The sequence below is a fragment of the Psammomys obesus genome, unplaced genomic scaffold, assembly GCF_907164565.1.
Source record: "Psammomys obesus unplaced genomic scaffold, mPsaObe1.curated_primary_1811, whole genome shotgun sequence".
Lineage (NCBI taxonomy): Eukaryota > Metazoa > Chordata > Mammalia > Rodentia > Muridae > Psammomys > Psammomys obesus.
This window is the reverse complement of record NW_026585797.1, coordinates 31,961,556-31,983,958: the sequence shown is the minus strand read 5'-3', so window position 1 is coordinate 31,983,958 and position 22,403 is coordinate 31,961,556. Positions and strand designations below refer to the sequence as shown.

Here is a 22,403-nt window from a genome sequence, read left to right as displayed (position 1 = left end):
CCAAAGATCGCATACTTAGATTTTTTTTTTAAGTCTCTCCGCTGTGTGTGTGTGTGTGTGTGTGTAAAATCACCTGCCCTCGTTTCGTATCTTCTCAACCGCACTGTCGTGCCAAACATCTATAAGTGGCTTGACTTCCAAAATGGCTTGCTCCTTTCGAGCCGACACGGGTCGGTAAAATGCAATTTATTGCCATCGCAAGCGGCCCTGCTGCTCCCTGCAGGCAGCCGGGCCTGACGAGCGCAGAGAGCGCCCATTTGAGCTGCTGGATTCGGCAGAGCCCGCAAAGCCGCCGCACCGACGCGGGGCTCTTCCAGGCGTGCGGCGAGAGCATCCCGAAGACCCGGAGTCCGACGCTCCGCACGCGCGCGCGGGGCCGGCGGGCACCCTCCCGCCACGAACGCCGGCCCCGCCCCCCGCCGGCCCCGCCCCCTCCGTCCACGCCCGACGTGAGGCGCGGGCCCGGCGGGCGGGGGCGGGGCCAGCCCCGTCCCCTCCCCGCCTCCCGCCGGCGGCGGCCTCCGCGCGGGCCTCCCAGCCCCTATTCCACTCACTTTGTTCTGCGCCTTTGTCCTGGTCCACACCAGCAGGTGGAGCCGCACTGAAACTTTCCCGTCCGTTCCGCGAGCGGGAGCCCATCTTGCTCGCCGCCGCGGCCCTCGCTGGAGGAGGAGGGTCAGAGCTCGGGGGCAGCCAATCGCGGGCAGCGCTGCTAGTTCCCGGAGCAGAATGGGCTGTAGTTTAGTGAAATAGGAAAGCTGCAAAACACTGTGGAGTGCTGCCGTGTAAATAAAAAGGGGAGAGAGAAAGAGAGGAAAAAAAAAGTTTCTCAAGTCGCCGCTGCACGACGTCGGGCCGCGGCGCGCCGGGGCGGGGGTCTGCGCTCTGCGAGCGGCCGCGCGCGGGACTCTGTGGTGCCGCCAGCCCCGGCCCCATTGTTTGTGTTTTCTTCAAAATATGGCAAAGGTTCAGGTGAACAATGTAGTGGTGCTGGATAACCCGTCGCCCTTCTACAACCCGTTCCAGTTCGAGATCACCTTCGAGTGCATCGAGGACCTGTCTGAAGGTGAGTGGCGCCGGGCTGTCAGTTGCGGCGGCGGACGTTAAAGTTTCCCGGCCGGGCCTCGCGCGGGGTGGGCCGCGGGCGGCGGGAGGGCGGCCATGCGAGGGAAACTTGAAGTTGAGGGACGCCGGCCGCGCCGTAACTTGCCCGCAACTTACCGGCCGGAGGGAGCCATGTTGTCAGCTTTGTCTGCGGCGGCCGGAGCCGGGGCGGCCCCCGGCCCGCGCGGCGCCGGCGGGGGTCGTGCGGCCTCGGCGGCCCCGGCGGGAAGCGGAGCCATCTTACCCGGCGGCACGACGCCTGCTCGGGGGCCGCCAGGGCGAGCGGGCCCGCGCCTTCCCCGCCCGAGCCCCGCAGAGGCGGCCCTCGCGCCGCTCCGAGGCTCCCTCCGCCCAGCCAGCGCGGAGGGCGGCCGCGGGGCTCGGCCCCCTCGGCCCCAGGCTCCCCGGGGGCCGCGGTCCTCCCCGCCGTCCGCCCCGCGGGCGCCCGGGATGCTGCGCGCAGCCTCCGGAGCAGCGTGGACGCCTCTCCCTGGGGACGGAAACCGCTCACAGAAGCAGTGCGGAGCCCGGGAAGTTCCATCCCACACGAGAGCAGAAGCAGGGCGCTTAACCAGCTGCAGGCACTTCATCTCTGGCTCCTACAAAGTCTGAAAGACTTTCTCCAGAACGTGCGAAGATGCAATTAAAATAGCTCCGCGTCCAGGCAGAGAGAGAAAATACAAACGTTGGCTAGGAAATAGAAGGCAGAGTCCTTTCTGAAGTATAGTTTACGGTTTAAAAAACGCGAAATAGTGCAGCAATACAGAATTTAGAAAGCTAAAATGTGAGCTTTTGTTGCTTTTCTAAGACTTTTTTAAAAATCTGTGCTTCATTTTCAAAATTTGAAACAAAAAGTTTAACTTCATCGATGTTAATTTTAGTTAACTAGGAAGACATCTTGGGACTTGCAAGTATTTCGACAAAATGCTTTTAGGAGTATTATCCTAATCATGACGGGAAGAATTTTTTCATATAACAGTTTTTAAAATCTCTACAATGTACTTTATGTAGGATATTAACTTTAATTATAAAAACCATTGCAATAAACTTTTAAAAAATTTTGTAAAAGGGAAGTCACAGCTCTTACTCCCTCCTTCAGCTAACCACAACCATCACTTTATTAAAATGTGCCCTCCATTATTTTTAATATGTATATGAAGTATAAATGCATATACATTTAATGAGTGGGACATACTCTGAAAATTGACTCACGATTAAAATATAGTAGTCTCAGAGTAGGCTGTGATGATGTAAGTGGAAAGGGTGTTTTGCTTATTACCCCATTTGTTACTCTCCCATAGTAGTGTATTAGTAAAAGCATTTCTACACCAGGCCCATTTCCAAACCCAACCTTGGTCTTTCCTTCTTTCTTTTGAACTGCTAATTTATATACAAATAAGCAAACATAAAATAAAAACATGGATGCGTGCATCCTAAACCAATAGCAGTGTTCTAGGCTTTAGAAGTTCTTCATGCTACAAGTCTTTCCCAAATGATGGCTTCCATTTTAGGAGTCAACTTTGTACAAGGAAGACATGATGTAGCATGTTGTTAGAGAGTCACTACGCTGGATAGGTCAAAACCCAGCCATCTACAGACACCAAACAAGGTTCCTTCCATTTTAAACAGGGATCCTTTCACAGTGTTATCTCATGTCAAGAATATGCCTTCCTCTAGAACACTTCAAAACCAGGATATCATTATTTTAGGATATTTTAAGCTGAGTCATTCCAAAGCTGAAAAGGAATCTTTGAAAAAAGGTGCCATTCCTCTATACTCCATCTAGAGGCTGTGTGGAGTAAGAAAATGGAGTTGGCTTATTCTGCAAAAGCTCTTTTCTAGGTTCTACACTTCTGTTGTACTGCGATCTCAAAAGTTCTTTGAGATCAAACTACAAAATACAATAAAGGGAATTTTGTGTTTATAATTTGTGTCTATCTCCAACCCACTGATTAGCTGCCATTTATTATACTTGTCAGGAGTCTTTAAATATTTAGCTTGCTTCCTAAGAAGCTGTAAGTTGCATTTGCTTTAAAGATAATATGGTTAATTCTTTTACAGGGCACTATAAAATGTGGGACTTAAAGGTCAGTAAGATGGCTCAGTCAGTAAAGCCACTTGCTACCTATACTACCCGTCAATCACCAGAATTCACATGGTAGATGAAAACTGACTCCAACCAGTTGTCCTCTAACCTCCACATCAGTGCCCGCCCACACACACACCCCCTCAACACTTAAAATTTTTAAAAGGGATTTTAAGTAGGGGCTTTATCATGCTCGATCACTAAGCCTATACAAGTTTGATTGCCATGCTGACACACTTTTCTTTGGCTTAATATTTGCAGTGCATCAAAATTGAGCCTGTGGCTTTATACTTTGAAAGTCTGGACCTGTTCTACTAGGACTTTCTTACTAGGCCACAGATCTTCCCAATAGTGTAATTAACTTAAAATTTCCTTGGTAGCATCCCTTCTACCACACATGGAGATACTTTCTGCCTGGGATTACCATGACTGAATGGGAAAAGTTAACTTTTTAAATAAATGAATAAACTTAAGTTCATAACTCTTGTAGTCCCACAGCCCTTATCCTTAACTCCCTAAAATACAAAGGACTAGAAAAGGAAAGCTGGGTTTTTAAATAAACATATCATAACATTAAGACCCAGTGTGTGCCTATTCCTTGAGTTACAGCTTGTTCTTATTAGGGGTAGATTATCTGGCTTCACCTGGCTTTACCCACCCTCTCCTATATTAATTAATTACATTACTTGAAAGCTAGAAAGGGCAAGGTTTACCCAGTTACTTTTTTTTTTTTTTTTTAAAGCCAAGGCTTTTTTGAGTACCAGCAACCCAATTTGAATTCTGATTTGTAAGCTATTAATTTTAGATTACTTAGCTTCTCTAAGTCTCAGTTTTCTTGTTTATGTAACAGACAGTAAATATGTACTTGAAGAATTATATCTGTATGATAAAGTAGTCACCTTAGGTACATCAGTAGCTTTCATATACCCTTCTCCTTAAAAGTGTCAGCATTTGGTTTTTGGATCACTTCCCTCATTGGCCACTAGCTTCCTAAACTACTTTATTGAGTCTTCCTCATCCTGACTTGTAAATGTTGGTTTTGACTGAGGCTTGCCCCTAGGAATCTCATTCCTTCCCTTGCCTCTATGTGTTATTTGCCAGATTTCCTTTTTTTTTTTTTTTAAAGTCTGACCTATGTGTGTCTATACATAAACATCTCAGACATATATAAAACTAACTCCTGATTATTTTATTCTTTACACACACCCTCAAAGTGGCTATTGCTGCTACCATTTCCAAACTTTATCTAGCATGTGAATGTTTTATACCACCCCCATGGCAACCATAACTCACCCACACCACCAAAATTTCCATTCCTCAACTGCTTCCCTGCCCTCATACAGTCTACACAAAACAGCAGTTAAAATGATCCTTTAAGATGAAAGGTGGATCCCTGTTACTTTTCTACTCAAAACCTTGGATTGAAAGCTCCCCCAAAAACCACTGGAAAACACAAATGTTTATATTCCAATTCGTAACAGTAGCAAAATTATTACAGTTAGGAAGTAGCAACAAAAATAATTTTATGGTTGGGTGGTCACCACAACTTGAACTATTAAAGGGTCATAGCATTAGGAAGGTTGAAAACCAGTGCTGTAGGGCTGGGGCTGTAGCTCAGTGGTAAAGTGGGTACCTAGAATGTATACAGCTCTGGGTTTGATTCCCAGCACAACAACAACAAAAACAGCGCCGCTCAGTGTAAAGCCAGAGTCCTTAATGGTGGGCATCAAACATTGCATGATCTGGCCGTGCTGCTCCCCATCCCAACCTCAGGACCAGGGTAGCTTAAGAGTCCTGGCCTCTGCACTTAGTTTTGATTACACCTAGCAGGTTCTTTACATTTGTGACCATATTTGCTGTTCTTACTAGTCAGACAATTTTATTGTCTCTTCCTAGATTTATCAACAATTAAGTGATCTTCTGGGATGCCATATGCAGGACCCTGAATCTGGAAATGTACATACAAATAGCCTTAGCCTGTGGTAGAGCCATGACATAATAGGTCCTCAAAAAGTAACTACTGACTTTTAAAGCATTGCAAATAACAAGGAAGTTCCGATTCAAAAAGTTTTAGTTTGCAATATAGTACGAATTCAAGGGAGTACCAATATTCTCTTACAAATTTAGGAAATACCTACATAGATACACACACAGAAATGGTTTTGTTGACATACTCCAGGGTGAACCAGAGGTCCAGTTCCTTTGGGAGTGCTTAGCATAGTCTTTCTGTAATAAAGCTAAGCATAGACCACACCATAGGAGATTACTGGTCCTCTTCCTCCTACGTTTAAAGAGAAGATTCCTTCTGAGAGCAGTGGTTTCACTCCTCTCGGGGCTCCACAAGGGATTTTCTTAAAAGGTGCTTAATTGAATCTAGGTTGAATTACAAGGCAAGCCTTAGGTTATACTTGAGTGTATCATGTACCTGCTCATGCTATGTAAGTACTCTGCTGTATGAAAAGGAGTAAGGATCTTGGTTTCCTCTTCTGCTTTTAAGAGTGTATGGCAGAAAGGAAAAGACAGCCCCACTGTATCCAGTTGGTATAGTTGGTAATACACATTAATAGTAACTATAAGTTAGTAAGAAACAACCATTTATTCTGTTAGTAAGAGTGATGAGATAACAGATTGCGAGATTTATGTCAGATGATGAACTGAAGACCCTTCCTTCTGAACCACAAGGAGGGCTTGCTAATGATTTTTCTACAGTGGTGAGGTTAAAAATGGCACACAAAAAGAGGCTGGGAGATTGCACAATAAATGAGCTGGGCAATGGAATTACTGTCCAGTATTCTTTACTAAAGGAGGTCCCCGAGCACTTACTATGCCACTTTGCTTTATGAGAACTTATGGCAAACTTTGTGTTTCCCCGATATTTGTTGTTTTCTTTGTGAGGTGTACTTACTCTCCAAGGAGCAGTGCTTATTATGAAAGAGTTTGGAGAAGTTACTGGCATGAAATACAAATTCTGGTAAATTCATAAGGAACATTTTCATATCCCTCTGGATTAGAAGCCGTTTAGCTGTTAAGTGAATAACAAAAGGGACCCTATCATGTTAATATAACTGCTGGTATGAAATAATATTTTTGATTTTTACCCTAGACTTGGAGTGGAAAATTATCTATGTGGGCTCTGCAGAAAGCGAAGAATACGATCAAGTTTTAGACTCTGTTTTAGTGGGTCCCGTTCCTGCAGGAAGGCATATGTTTGTATTTCAGGTAAGGTTAATCTTGAGGTGTATATGCCAAGTATGTTTCTAACAGACTAAATTACCTTGGAGCCTTATCCTTTCCCTTTCCGTGTTAAGTAATTTTGCTTCACTTTTAGTCTTCTGGTCGTTTCAGGGATGTTAGTGTGTTTTACTTTCAGGGACTAGACAGACTACAGTACACCATAAACCATATCATGGCATACGAGGTTGAGCTTGGTTTTGTCCTGTGGAACAATCTTTGAAGATGAAAGCATCTCCAAACATCTATTCAAATGGTGTGCATCTGTTGATAGCAACAACCTCATTTTGACACAGTCGGTAACTGCAAGGCTAAGAAATATGTTAGCAGATGGAGATATGTGACTTGAGCCATTGCAATGAAGTAATGATTCACTAAAGCATCTTAGGTTTTTAATGGAGTACCACTGTGATAAATCCATTACCCCGTCAGAGCTTGTGCGTAGACAGTTTCTTAGTATAAATTATATTCTCAGATACCTCTGACAGTATTTAGATCTGTGCCCAGGTTCAGACATTGTCTTCTGTAAAAGAATGTTATTTTTCCTACTTTATGTTAAATTGCTATATCAAACTAGTGATGTTTTTCAATTATCTATGCTTCTTAAAGGGAGATATTTATAATACTGTAAGGAGTAATGAGCTAGCATTTAAATAACTATTAATTTTTGTTAGAAGTATTTCTGCCTAGGCAAGTCTCCCTGCAGACATAATTCAGGAGAAAAAAATCTACTTCTTCCTATGCCTGAGCTCTATTTCTTCCTTCACAGAAGGACAATTTCTATGAATATTCTTGTAGAAATAATCCCACTGGAAATGGGTGAGGAATTGCTTAAGAGCACAGTGTTAGAGACGCTGCCTTTTAAATACAGAGCTGAAAATCTGGTCCTGAGTGTTTTCTATTAGAAACCCCAAATAATTTAGTGTATATAAGCAAATGGCAAACAAAGGCTCAACTATAGTAATTTAAAGGCTGCAATGCTTTAATTAAAAGTGCCATTAAATTGAGTTGTATGTGCGCATAACCTTGGGGAAGCCATAGCAACACAGAATGCCTAAGGAAGCACTGCACTCTCAGACAGGCCTGATGCCTCTGCTTACTAAGACACATGATCTCACTAATGACCTACCTCTTAAGAACGTTATAAGGAATAAGACAATTAGCAAATTACTGACAAAACTAGCTACAACTATAATTAATTAAAACTATTATTTTATTCTTATTGTATAAAGAGGCAGGATTTTTGGACCTACAAGCCTGGGGACTACATATTGTACTGCTTATTTATGGTATAATAAAAACCTAGCTTAATGTAGAGTCATATATACTCTTTGTATTGCTGTGAAAACTTGTACATCATGGTTTTGAAGCAAGTCTTTGCGAATCTTTTGTTTATGTTAAGGCTGCCTCTAAGCTTTTGGCTTGCAGTGCTATGAGGGAGATCTCATAGCAATATGTAGCTTTTTGTTGGTATCAGTGTGAATGTTGCGAAAACAGACAAAGCACTGTGATTAGGTCATGTGTTGGCCTATACAATTTTCAAACTCTGACAATTAACAAAAGAAACTAGGTACAGCATTTGTTTTGTGTTATGAGCAAACTGTCCTATTTTCCTGGTCTTCCATTTTGCTTTAGAAGAGATAAAACATGCTTTCTTAGGAATGGGTCTAAGACTAGCAGTGGATGTACAGACAGCTGCCTAGTATCGGATTGGGTCAATAAAGTGAACCCTATCACTTTTCCATCTGTAAAGACATGAGAGGTGTACAGATTTCTTGACTTGAACTTGCTCAAGCTAAATCCTCTAGCAAACATGTTTTTACAGACACAACTACAACTAATTTGCTGGATGTAGGACACTACTCTTTCCCATCTTCACCCATTCCCAGGTATATGAGAATTTGTAGGGCAAGTGGTATACTCTACAGGAGACGGTCTATGTCCCAGCCCTTGGTGTCTGTCCAAAGGAATCATATACCTCATTAGGACTGAGTAATGAGAAAATTCTAAAATAAATTCTCACAGTTGCATTTAGATTAAGACACGTATTAGGAGATTTGTGTGAAATAACAAACACAAAAAAGGAAGATGCTACCTTTTGAATCAGAAAGGACTTTGCTTTAGAAAATAGGTTTGATGACCATCTCAAGAGATAAATTTAGTGGAAGGAACTTTACAGCCAAGGGGCACTGTTTGAGGCACAAAGGATGAAAGATTTCCAGTTCATCTTCGAGAACTTCTCTCTCTGTCACACACACAAGCACACACACACACGGAAATTGCAAAGTTGTGAAGAGCATCTAAGGCTTTAAAACCTGCCAGAGGGACAGAAACAGATGCATACATAAAGGGCAGCAATATAGAGGCTGCAATTGAGAAGATAAGTTTGAAAGCTTAGCAGTATTCTGCATAAATAGACACCCAACCTTTAGAAATGAGATATTGAAAGTGAGAGAAGAGTAAGAGAAGCTGAAGGTGACTGAGATTTTGTCTCCGTGAATTTTTATGGCTTTTAGTGTCAGCTATATATATATATGTTATATATACAATAAGCATAGTCCTAAAGTTTGCAAGCTAAAACATTTACTGAAGTGTTCGTATGCAAAGGATATTCCCTGGTGCTGGAAAACAGTAAACTCTTATGCTAGAGTTTCATCTGTTTACCACACACAATGCTGTTTTAGGTTGTACTTGGGGGGGCCTCAGCGTCACAATGTCTTGTGAGTCTCAGAAGTCCTGCTCATTACTGTGGACAATACCCCTGGCTTTTTTAGTCTCTTTTAGTTCTGTTTCACTTCCTTCATTCCTCAAGGTTCACCATGATTCAAATCATGGTCTTTGGTGTCTTAGCCTGCACAGAATTTCCACTTTGTAGTATGTGGCTCAAATAATACACTGTATTTAGTACCCAGTAAAGTGACTATTTACAATATTATTTTCAGTTTTTCAAACTCTGCTATACGGTTTTTAAGATCCATTGTCATTTGTAGTTATTGTTTATTTACAAGGTTACTACTTATTTAGTGGTGCTGGGGATTGAACTGAGCTACATCCATACTTCTGCTATCCACTTTATATAGTTCACTGCTAAGTGTCTCTCATAGAACAGGGAGACTGATACAGTAAACACCTATTGGAAGAGGCTCTCTGAACTAATTTGGTACATATTAACTGGGACTGACAATTAGGACCGTTAGCATCACTACAATGATTGGTTTGATTATAAACAATGGATTTTGTAATGAATATTATATAATTAATCGCCATGCAGCAAAAACCAGAATTATTTCTTTCTTTGGCTATAATTATGCTTAGAAGTTTGGAGGGTACCCAGTGCTACTACAGTGAAATGTGAACCTTATTTTCTAGGTATAAACCAATTCCCACCAAAAAAACATTTGTTGGATGGGGTGTGATGGTGCTCACCTGTAACTCTAGCAGAGCAAAATGAATTGGATGCCACCCTGAATTGAATAGTAACAGACTAGCCAGGGCTATATAGCAGGACTCTGCCTCTAAAAGCAAAAAAATAAATAAATTAATAAAAACATTTCCTCACTAATGTGGTTTTAAGTAGTGCCAAGGTAAGTGAAGCTCATTCTCATTGTACCTGCCACTAACAGCCTTCTTGTGTTTCTTTCTAAATTACTCTAGGCCGATGCACCGAATGCAGGGCTCATTCCAGATGCAGACGCGGTGGGGGTAACGGTTGTGCTAATTACTTGCACCTATCGAGGTCAAGAATTTATTAGAGTTGGCTACTATGTAAATAATGAATATACTGAAACAGAATTAAGGGAAAATCCACCAGTAAAACCAGACTTTTCTAAGGTAATTTTCTTAACTATTTCTTTTTAATTACCTGTACTGTCCAGTTTTTAGGGGTTGCTATCTCATTGTACACTGTGAACATGGCCTTAAAAGAGAGCTGAAGTTTGTAGCACTTGAACAAACTAATCAGTGTTCCATTTGCATGGATGACCTCAACCCTGGCTCCCTAGGAATTAATAATATTAGGTGGATACCTTGAGTCTGATGATTTAGAAAAATAGAGGCATTTCCTGCAAAAAGCAGGCCTTTGTTTATAGCCACTGCACAGCATTCTCTGTTTGCCAGTATTCATTTCAGTCATGGGAGATTTAAAGTGTTAATTTTGTACAGAAATGATTAAAAATATTTTTGCCTATGATTTCCCAAAATCGTGACAAGATTAAAGTGGTTTTTGTGTTCATTTCTTTTGCAGTGGTCTTGAAACGGTTTTCTGCTGTAGCCCAAGCTAGCCTTAAACTATGTATGACATTTTACCTTCCTCAGATGTTCAGGTCTCAGGGTTACAGTTGTCAACATGCCCATCTTGTGCTTATTGTTGTTAATATTTAGAATGTGTGTGTGTGTGTGTGTGTGTGTGTGTGTGTGTATCTCCTATCTGTTAGTGGTAAGCTAAGGTTTTAAGTATTTCTGAAGATAATCAGTTAAGTTCTAAGACATTAAAACCACATTCAGTAATCTTAAAAATATTTAGTATCTTTAGATTCTTCTGCTGGGCATGGTTAAGGGGTTTCGTTGCTGGTGACTTTTTAAATTAACTGAACATGGTGTTCTTATCTGCCAGGCCTTGCCACAGATTAGAAAGTTCTCCTTTCTGCTGATGAGGGTGGAACGCTTTTCAGTTTAGAGACTTCCTGTTGAGCCAGAGTTACTCCTTGTAGAACCTTTGAATGGCAGTAAAAGAAACTGGAATACTGTAAAAAAAAAAATGAGTTTTAATATATTACTGTTAGGATTCACTAATTAGAGGTTCTGTTTGAGGAAAATTGTTCTTTTCAAGTCTTTGATTTTTATATTTTATTTCTTGGTGCTTAGGACTGAACCTAGAGTGATTTATCTAGAACACTACTTCTGGCCAGAGCTATATGCCCAGCCTAAATATACATCAGGCTAAAGACATACTTATTTAACTAAAACATCCTCTAATGGGTGTACAAAGGTACCTTTCCCTTTTCCATTAGGAAGCAGGAGAATGAAAGCCAGTACTTTGTTGGGGGTGAAAGATGTAGATGGATTGACTCACCCCCTTATGGCTATTTGCTGTTGTGGTCCTTCCTTACTAGTTAGCTTCCAAGTGCTTCACTTGCAGATACCTTTGCATATGAATTCAGTCCTTTAAAAGGATTAACAGACCCACCCATATTGCATACGGCAGTCTAAATTTACCAGGGTTTATCATTTAAATGTTTCTCTTTCTAGCTTCAAAGGAATATTTTGGCATCTAATCCCAGAGTCACAAGATTCCACATTAACTGGGAAGATAACACAGAGAAACTGGAAGATGCAGAAAGCAGTAACCCAAATCTACAGTCCCTTCTCTCAACAGATGCATTACCTTCAGCGTCAAAGGGATGGTCCACGTCAGAAAACTCACTCAGTGTCATGTTAGAACCCCACATGGACTGCCTGTGACCACGTGCCATCCCATTAGTACAGATTAAGCTATTAAAAACAGAACTATTTCCCTGAAGTTCCGTAAGTACATAGTCAACGTGAAATGTGAAGAATTTGTTTAAAAACATCCTGTAGAAAGTTTATAAAACCAGTATTTGAGCAAATTGTGGAATATAAATACAACTATTTTTAAGTACTTTTTTCTCTAATGTGTTATTTTATTTGTTCATGAAACTAATCTGATTAAAGCATATATATTATTTTCTTCTCCTTTATATGTAATTAAAGCACTTATAAAAAGAAAATACCAATTATTAGACCAAGTTGTGAAGATGTTTTAGCCTCTTGGACAATAATACTTTTTATTAGCCTTTAAGAACAAAGTTTACTTCAACAAAAATGTTTTTTCCTGTGAAGAAAGTGTCCTTTTAAGGAGCAAACTTACATCCTATAATAAAAAGATGTCTTTAAAAAGGGAATCTAAAATCAGTTACACACCACCAGGGTTTTTCTGGGCTACCACAGTGTATCTTGTGGCAACCACCACAGCTTGTTTTACACTCAGACTTCTGGTTTTACATACCAAATGTGGCTGGCTCTGAGGTCTCTCTCACTATAGTGTATGCTTCCCTACTTCTAAAACTGAGAAACCATGATCATAAATCATTGTCCAGAGATTTCAACATGCCAGGAGCAAATACAAGTCTTTAAACTGTAAGATTATATTACAGTGGCTCAGATCTGCTCGCTCAGTTTAAAGAAACTCTGAACTTGTGCGGTACTGCCATAGAGAGTAATTCAGAAAGGTATATCTATCTTTATCCTAATAGGCTGACTACTTTAGGAAGTATGTCTTAAAGTTTTTCGGCTATAATACTCCATATTCTGTGGATCTCAGTAAGGTGTAAGATCAAGGCATGTCTGTAGCTGACAAATTCTAGACAGCTTTTTCCAAACTTTTTTTTTTTTTAATTCACCAAATAAATGGGCCAAAGGCTTATTTTCTTTAATGAGAAATATGTACTTCCCCAAGGTTTTGATCCATTAAATTTATAGCAGAATATTTTCATTTGGCTTTTAGTGATGATATGCAGAATTGCCATAGGATGCAATTCATGCAGTGCCTTCACACCTAAATTTTTATACTGTACTTCTAAAAGCAGTTGAGGAAAGGAAAGGGCATTTGTTTAAATACAGTCTCTTAAGTTGTACATATTTCTGGCTATTTTAAAAGGTGAATTTGTGAAACAAAGTCTTATTAAATGTTAAGCTTTGAAATTTAATATTGCCAGATTATTACAGTATTATCCATTACCCACTTCATAGATTTTTAAAGAAAAAAATTGTTCTACTAAAACTATTTGAAAAATAATCTCATTTTTGTTTAAATGCAGTTAGGAGAAAATGTTAAAATGAGGTCATTGATGAATACAGTAGGGGTAAGTTTATTAGAAATGAAACATAAACTAAATCACCAAGTAAAGCAATTCATTGGGGCTACTTAGTCTGATTATAATCATTTTGTAATGATATTATATAGTTGGGTTTTTATATCAATTTTTAAATATAGAGCCCATTGTCACAAAAGTTTGATACACTAAAACTATTGCCTTTTATTATTTTAAATCCTACTGCTCTATAGAAATTAAAAATAAAATAACTGTATAATAATAGAAACATTTAAGTATTAAGAACTAAGGAACTAGCATATGCAGGGAGTTACCTTCTGTTCACCTTCATTTACAGACCTTATGTCTAAATTATAGCTAAAAGGCTTCTGTCCCCCAAACCCCCTTTCCTATGTTTTGGTTTTTTGAAATAGGATCTCTCAACATAGCTCTGGCTGTCCTGAACTCATTATGCAGACCAGGCTGGCCTCCAACTAAGAGATCACTTGCCTCTGCTTCCTGAGGGCTGGGATCAGAGGTGTGTGCCACCATGCCCAGCACTAATTTCCTCATTTTGCTCAGAGTAAAGTCTGGAGAATACATACACATACACACACACCATTCATACGACTAGAGAGCCAGGTGAATAGGTTGTGAAAGTATCATTTGAATTGAGGAAACATTCCAGAAATCTGAGGAATCATATATGCATTTGCTCATTCACAGCCTTGTCTGACCCTTAATTTCTATTACTGTTTTATCCTAGTTTTAGGGTCTAGTTTTTTGTTGTTGTTGTTTTAGGGTCTAGTTTTCCTAAGAAAGTTTTACTATTGGGGCTATCAACATGGCTTGGTGGGTAAAGGTGCTTGTTGCCAAGCCTGACTACTTGAATTCAATACCCAGGATTCACAAGGTAGAAGGAAAAAACTAACTTGTACAAGTTGTCATCCAACATCCGTTATGTGCACACACACAAAATAAGTAGATAAAAGGTAATACAAAATTTAAAGAAAAGAAAGACTATGGCATTGTTTTATATCATAATCCATAGTGTAAAATACAGCATGACCCTGCCACACAGGTATACATTTATGTAAATTTTTCATAGAAGTAGCTCTTCACTGTACCTTTTTGTGTGAAGCCTCACTCATGGATTACAAGAATGATGAAAGGCCACTGACATCTTTTGAGTGGGTAAGAAGCAGCAATAAGTTTCTACATTTCTATAAAATCTTTACCAATCTTTTCTCACCTTTGGATTATATCTTGACATTTAAAATGTGGTAAATGTGCTAACTCACTTTACATTTTCATTAACACTTTGAAGCCACAGCCATTAAGTGTCACACTCCTTACAAGATGGAATGTTTTTTGACACTCACATAACTGGTTAGGAGTTGTCTTATGTAATTCCTCACATACTGTCTTGCTGAGGGTAGAACACACGCTCGGCAGTAAGGATTTCAGGATGTACAGGCAGTGCTCTTTCCAGGCCACTCCTTCTCTTGGTGTTCTCATTTCACAGACCCTATCCAATCAATACAGTGCTTAAAGTCCTTACATGGGACTACTGGGGGTTTTTCTTTTGTGATGAATTTCCAAGTCTAAGTGTCTTGTAAGACTACACAAGTAAGGTTATCTTAACATGTAACAACACTTGTAAAATATGTGAAGCCAAACTCCTATTTTTAGAACAGGAGAAATAAAACTGAATGTAGAAAACATCAAGACATTTTAAAAAAAAATTTTCCCTAAATTTCTTGTCACTTTATAACTAGATATTGACAGTCTGTCTGTAAGAGCTTTTAAATGTACTTGCTGAAGAATTCTTGACAATGTATGAACAAAATCTTAGTACATATGTGAAAATATACTTTCTAAATGGGAGCCACTGCTATCCATGAAAATGCCTTAAGCTATATGCCATCTACCCACTTTGTAAATGAATTTCCCTATTCTGGTGTTCTGCTTGGTAGATCTTTGTAAAATGACATCTTTACATTTTCCTACAGAAAACAAAGTTCCAAACAGAGGACATGGACCTTTTTAAAATATTTTCTTACTACTACAAAAAGGATGTTATGTTTCCTTTAATTATTTGCAGTGACTCTGAAAAAACTAACCTGAAATGTATTCTACAACAGGTACATTTTCATAAGAAAATAACTGTGTTCACGTCTGTATTAATTTTAAATTACTAAATTGTCATACAGTACCTGCACTAGTCGATCCAATTCCTGTGGTCAAAACGGACCTTGGCGTAATCTTTGCTGCATATTTGAGGAATTGTGATTTCCCTGTGCCAGGATCCCCAACCAATAAAAGATGAGATTCACCTAGAACAAGCAAACATTCAAAATTCTTAAAAGAAGCTATGAATATCATATAACTAATAAAAAAGAAAGTGCCCTGTATGAAATGCCAATCATATGATATGGTGTTTTTGATATATTATATGCAAACTCTTCAAGGAAGCAGTTAACTAGAAAATCTTTAGAAAACTTAGCTGTCACAAATATAGCAATGTTTGATTACTGAATGTGACATTTAAAGTTTTCAGTCTTTTAATAGAGTATGTGCTATTTCCAGATGCTTAGGCCCATGTTTAACATTTCAAAAATCCTTGACTTATAAAAACAATTTGATTTTATCTATTTTTTAAATCCAAACTAATATGGTTAAAGCTGTCCATACAAGTCATATAAGGTTTTATTCTATTTTTAAAGTACTTCTAAATGTTGGGGGTTTTATAAGTGCTTTATACATATTAAGCCATTATGATTAAATTAACTGAATAAAAATATTTCATTTATGTAAATTCTAATAGTTTGGTGGAATATCTACCTAAAAATGATTAAGTATTCAATTTCACAGAAATGGACATATGCCTGTCCTATGGCAGATATTTTCACTGGACAAACAAATTTCTTTAGTATTAAGTATTTTCTGAATACATTAATAAGAAAACATTATTTAAGCTCAACATTTAGCAAAGTGCCTTGCAGATACCATGATTGAAATATACAGATTATAAAATGCATCTGTTTATTTGCTACTATACTATATGGTCTTAGAGGTCTATCAACAGCCTCACTTAGAGTAACGTTATTTTAGTCTTTGGGTGGATAACTGGTGATTAACAGCCTCATGCGTGTCATGCTTGCTGCACAGGAGCATTCTGTTGCATGCTTAGAGTAGTCTTTGCTTGAAGTGTGACCTACAGCAGCAATCCCTGGCAGATGGCACATTTGCTGTCTACCAGCAGGAGAATCGGCAGGCAGATGACCGTGAGCAGCAGTTGACACTCACAGACGGAGACCAGCTTGGAGATATTAAGATGCACCATTTCTAATCTCTCCCTCTGTTTTGAGACAAGAGAGCCAATTTTGTAGCACCTTTACAGGCTTGTAGTATATAACTACTGAAAAATTAGAAATTTCTTTCATCTTTCTGGAGTTAGAGAAAGTAGTTTCTGATAAATATGAATATAGACTAAGTATAAAAAATCCAGTTATTAGAAACTACATTTAGAAAAGAAACAGATATATGGTAGCTTTTAAAATTAATACTGTAAGTTAGTATAGAAAGTAATGGGTTTTATTTCGGCATTTTCAAACATGTGTATCATATAACTCCCCCCCCCCAACAGTTTTTGTTCAAGAAACAAAGTTTGTCTCTTTCCCTGTACATGTTAGTATTTCTCAAAATGGGTCAGTCAGTATGTACTGACCTCTGACCCTTGTTCCTGCAGCGTCAGTTCTTTGAATTCCACCAGCCAGTACCATGGCCACAGCAAGCTTTACTAGATACATCCCAAATACTTGAGGACACAAGCTGGCCAGTATTTCATTCCTCCCTAGGAAGTGAGAAAGATCCAAAATTATCAATAGTTCTGTCAATTTAAAATTATAAAGAAAGCCAAGTCAAATGAATAAGGCTCAGTAGCTTTGTTCAGGTTCAGATTTTCTTTTTCATTTCTGGTTTCTGAGATGATCCTGCAAAATAGCCAAAGGTGGTTTCAAATGTGCAAACTTTTTGCCTCAGTCTCCCAAGGGTTAGGACTACAGATATATGCCAACGTACTGCACTAACCTTGGTTAGGGTCTAAATTTAGTGCCATGAGGAGTGGTTTCTTTCCTGGGTGCTATCTACTCAAGTTTCTATAAATTTGTCATACTGAATAAAAGGAGTTTCTTTTTCTTTTTCAACTTTTAGCTATCAAGCCAGCATTATCCCTTAACATAATGCAGTCATATGTTCTCTGGTAACATCTCTAAAATCTCCCCACTACTTAGCTAAAAGGAAAATATTCAGCCTTGGAAATGAGGCATTATAATAACTAGTAACTTTTACAGAGTTGAGCTGGGGCTTGTGGAGCTTCTCAAAGTACAAGAGAGTAGTTAATTCACCTTGCAAGTTACCTGGACATGTGTTCTGATTGTTTGGGAAATTGTTTCATTTGGAATAAGTTACTGTGGTATCAGCATATTAAGGTCATTGCAAAATACAACCCCAGTAATTCAAGGTGATGATTATGAAGTCCAATTGTGTGCTTTAAATAAAAGCCCCAAATCTGGGACTCATTTTAGTGTATTCATAAATAAAGCATTTTATGTAGTCACTGTCTGATCAGTCTACAAGATTCTAATAGTCTTCCCTGAGCCTTTCCCATGTACAAAGACTACTTTTTGTAATGAGTCAGAATCATTTTTGGTTTGGCAATAAAACTTCCCACCCTATAATGGCTCAACATTGACTCTGGCAAGTCCTTGGTGGTGATAAGCCCTAAAACAGCAGGAATAGCAAAGAAAATTCTTTATTAAAGGAAACCAGATAGAAGATGTAGTAAATTAGGAAGTATATTAACTACTAGAGGGAAGCTTTCCCTTTCTAGATGGAAAGCCTAGAGAAAAGAAGTCAGGGCTCTACGTCTGGAAGACAAGATCCTGACTAAAATCCAGTGGTTACACACAAAAACAGAATGGACCCAAGAAACATGTTCAAGAGTGAGCCCAAGTTATCACGTGCTGGCAGGAGCTATACTCCAGTGGTAAAGTGCACAGGCTATAGTATCCAGCCTAGACATAGGTCCCAGTGCTTATCTTGGGCAAAAGCTTCCCTCGTCCATGGCTTTGTCATGGAACACAATGCATTCAGACCCTTCCAAATTTCCAGTTTTAGACCATGTTATTAGAGTGTCTGTGGCCAAGTTTCCTATTTAAATGTCATGGCCCTCAGTTAACTTACAGAAAACCTTTCCGTTATAAGATAACCGAATCAGCACTGTATGAGTTCAAATGATTCAATACACCCAGGTACTATGCTTGGGATTCTGTCACTGCCTACACTTTCAGGAGCCAAGTTAAACCACAAGAGGAGCAGCACTGGGCTGCAAGAGAGATACACTCTGGATACAACTTCTCTTCTCCATTCCAGCAAGACACACACAACTTCAAAATGGTCAAATATATCAGGAAAGTAATATACTAGTAAATATACTAGGAAAGTATATATACTAGTAAATATACTAGTAATATACTGGTAAATATACTAGGAAAGTAAAAGGGATGGGTTCCTTTATATTAAAAAATGTTGCCTAGCTTTCATGGTGTCTTCCCAACTTACAAGGTTATTACACTTATTTCCTCCTTTATCTGACAGACGAGTTGTATAGCTACAACTTCCTAATTACCAGACAGATCTTCATTCTTCAGCACAAAGAATTTAGGAATATATAGGGAAGAGTATGGTGTAATGAAGGCAGATGAGCTATGGCACTGGAACAACTAAGGAATGAACACGGTCCAAAGAAGCATTACATATTCTTATAGGGACCTGAACCTAAGAACAGGCAGTCAAAAACTGCACGTAAAAGTGTATGCTTGTTAAGTGTTTGCTAAGTGAAGCCACAGTGTAGGGAACTTTGGGCTCTTTTCTACCCAGGCTACATAAAAGGAAAATCAAGGAACACTACTCATGTATTATACACAGAAGATATTTTTAAAATCCCCCCCCCCCACACACACACACAAAGCAATCCACATATAGACAAATGGAAGCCTTATTTTGTGAAATACTTTGGCTTGTGACTTGAGAATAAAATAATATATATTAGATTGGAGATTAAGGTTTATTTGTCTCAAGAAACCTCCAGAGAAGAATGAAAACAAGATTTAATGTTTTATACATGTGGGATTTTTTTTCAATAAAAACATGCTTTCCAAACCCAAGGCTGTGATGTGTTATTCTATGTAATACAGAATTATTGCTATGACAACAAATTCGTTCTGTGCACTTTCCATTAGTATTTTACACTGACTCCCTATTTCAAAAATCCTCAGCTAACACAGTCTTTATTTCAGAATATGCTAGAGAACCATGGATTTAATGTATAATAGCACGAGGACTGGCCTTTGTTTAGTATCCAGCAACCACATGAAAAGCTGGGCATGGAAACACATGCTTGTAATCCCAATACAGGAGAGACAAGTGATCCCCAGGGCTCACTGACCAGCGAGTTGAGCCTAAAATATGAGCCTTCTATCTGAGTAAGGACAAGGAAACAGGTGATGTCTCTTGAAGAAAAACACAAAATACACCTCTGACTTTCACTTGCATACACGGTTGTGCACACAAACACACACAATAACAAAATCTCAATGCCAGAAATGGACCTGAAAGGAAGACTGCTATTAAAGATGACTAATGATACTCCTTCAATAAAGCCACTGTCTTACACAGCACATAAGCTGTCTGCAAGCAATATCCCATTTAACTACTGAGTTGAATGCAGTCAATTTTGATGAGCCTTATGCCCTTAATCACAAACCTGCAAAGGGGTCACTCTTATAGTATTCCCAGAAGTCTTCAAATTCTTTTCGCATGTCCTCATCCATGACCATCCCTGAGGACTGCTCATTGTTCACTTGGACATAGTTGGCTTTCAAGACGATCTCCACTTCACAGCGCACATTTCGCTGAAAGGGTTTCCACCGTTGCATTACAACCCCATAGATGGTGAGGTCATCTCCTAAGGAAAGCACCACATTAGTCTAGCAGGAATACTGTGCATGGTGGCTTGGCATTGAAGCACTTGACAAAAGACCAGAAATTAGAAATAAGCCTCAAACATTTCTTCCAAGTACACACGATCGTTCGGAAAGCAATTAGGAATTTTAGATCAAAACACCTCAGATTCGCAACCTCCAAACAAGAACTTGTTTCTGAATATGTAAAGTCAAAAGCATTTTTTAAATCTGCTATATAATAATCACTCAATTATTACCGTTTATTAAGAATAGTATTAGATTTTTACCAACATGTTGGGTGTGACATATTTATTCTCTCAGAAACTCTAATCAGCCAGAAAGTAAAACTGCATTAGCTTGGAATTTGGGAAAAGAAACAGCCTTGTGCTGTCTGGCTTGTACTTTAGTTTCTTATGCATTCATTTTTAGATTGTCAATATTTTACCTAGTCTCCCACTTTTTACAATGAATTATAATAGATCACTGGATTCTGATTGTATTTCAAAGCATTAAAAGACAAAACAAAAAAACAGCTTGTGCCTTAGTTATTCCTACCTGAGGACTAACTGGTAGGCAGATTATCATACTTTTATGTTCTCCTAAAAGACTCTGGGCAACTTCTAGGAACATTTACTAAGCATTGGTGACTGATCATACCACATACAATGTAGTGTGTAACTTAACAAATATTTAAGAATGACATCCATTATTTTAGGACTATAAAAAAGGGGACCAAAAACAAAACAATAATTTCATAAACTTAATCCCCTAAATTTCAGTCATCATTAACGCAGGATGTCAAATATATCTCGAGCCTAATCTTAGTATTTATATTTTGTACAACAAACACCATCTTGCAACAGGCAATTATTCATGTCCAAGACTGCCAATTAGATGTTTTTGTGACACAAAATGCTTTTCACTGTCTAAATCTCTTTGAGTGATACATAATCTGCAGAGCTTTTGATTTCCTGGAGAAAGGTTCCTTAGGTGCTAACCATTAAAAATGGCGGTGCTAGTGTATACACTACCAGGCACATTTCTAGCAAAATGCAACTTCATGCCAAATGAGGACAAACACAGTACATGTTTGTTTTATACATGTGTTTCCAAGAGTTTTCACAGGCCTTTCAGGGTCAATCTAGAATAATGGCGTCTTACTGTATTTTCTCTTAAGTTTTTAGATGAAAATAAGTGGAATAAATTTACATGAACACTTGCTTGAACACCTCTTATTATCTCAATTCTAGCAGACTATACTGAGGTTCTTTCTGCATTCATTAAATGAGGAACTTAACTTTAGATATAGTACCCATTAGTAAAAATCAGACTTCGATAAGCAGTGATTATATGTAAAACAGAGTAATGAAGAGTGGCCAGTCTCATTAGGACGTAGTCATGATACTATGATGAAAACTAGATCATGTATAAATAAATATATATAAATTATATATATTATAATAATATATAAATTGATAGAATCTCAACTTAAGTATTACCTATTATGCTAAAATTGCCTTGCATTTATAGAGCATCTAAAAATACTTAAATACATAAATGGTTTCATATATTTAATATTTATTGAATGGCAGATTCGTGTTCATTGCAGTTGTGAATTTCATGGTAACAACATTCATTGAAAATTTTTGTATTTTCCTATAGTTAATATTCAAACTATTAATAAAACTACAGCTCTTTGCCTTAAACATTCCAATCTCTTTGTGTTCCCCTCCATTCCCCAACAGCTTCAGTCCTGCGGATATCCCCAGTCAAATCCATCCCTTCGATCTTCAGCACAATTGTCAGCATAACAACCAACTTCACTGCTCTAAGGAGTGTGAATTCCTAAAGGGCAAGGACTGCACTTTCTTTCTTTTGGTTTCTTAGGTTTATAGTTACAGGTAAATGAAACAAATGGCTGTGAGCATACTGCTCTCACCTGTCCTTTATTATTAATGACATTTGAAAGAAACATAGCTTAAGATTTTTAGTGTAGACACAATTCAGTTTCAATGAACTACAAAAATTGCATCCCTCTGTTGTGGGGTCATCAGCACACAGCACAGAGAAACAATTACTCCTTTCGTTTAGGTAGCAGTAAGATTTTTAGTAGCATCTGACACT

The 22,403-nt window shown here is 38.7% G+C and overlaps 2 protein-coding genes across 4 annotated transcripts in view; one reads left to right on the top strand and one right to left on the bottom strand.

Moving 5' to 3' along the window:
• Mcm9 (minichromosome maintenance 9 homologous recombination repair factor) overlaps positions 1–22,403 on the bottom strand; it is an 80,224-nt gene that overhangs the window by 50,718 nt on the left and 7,103 nt on the right. The window contains exons 5-8 of one of the 2 annotated variants that reach the window (XM_055599345.1): positions 20,081–20,281; positions 16,982–17,107; positions 15,468–15,587; positions 10,197–11,163 (exon numbers count right to left, since the gene is read on the bottom strand). In XM_055599345.1, coding sequence (XP_055455320.1) covers positions 11,093–11,163; positions 15,468–15,587; positions 16,982–17,107; positions 20,081–20,281 — 518 coding nt within the window. In that variant the 3' untranslated portion in view covers positions 10,197–11,092. Of the gene's footprint in view, positions 1–10,196; positions 11,164–15,467; positions 15,588–16,981; positions 17,108–20,080; positions 20,282–22,403 lie in introns of those variants that run through there. The other variant, XM_055599344.1, reaches the window with a different exon arrangement.
• Positions 630–22,059, top strand: Asf1a (anti-silencing function 1A histone chaperone). 2 transcript variants are annotated; one of them, XR_008719250.1, is made up of 5 exons: positions 630–1,066; positions 6,294–6,409; positions 10,076–10,252; positions 11,669–11,944; positions 22,025–22,059. XR_008719250.1 is itself a non-coding variant. In XM_055599346.1 (4 exons), the coding sequence occupies exons 1-4, from the start codon at positions 958–960 to the stop codon at positions 11,879–11,881; spliced, it is 615 nt and encodes a 204-aa protein (XP_055455321.1). In that variant the 5' UTR covers positions 630–957; the 3' UTR covers positions 11,882–12,060. The 2 variants fall into 2 exon arrangements, 1 of the variants encoding a protein (XP_055455321.1); XM_055599346.1 differs by lacking the exon at positions 22,025–22,059 and having other exon boundaries at positions 11,669–12,060.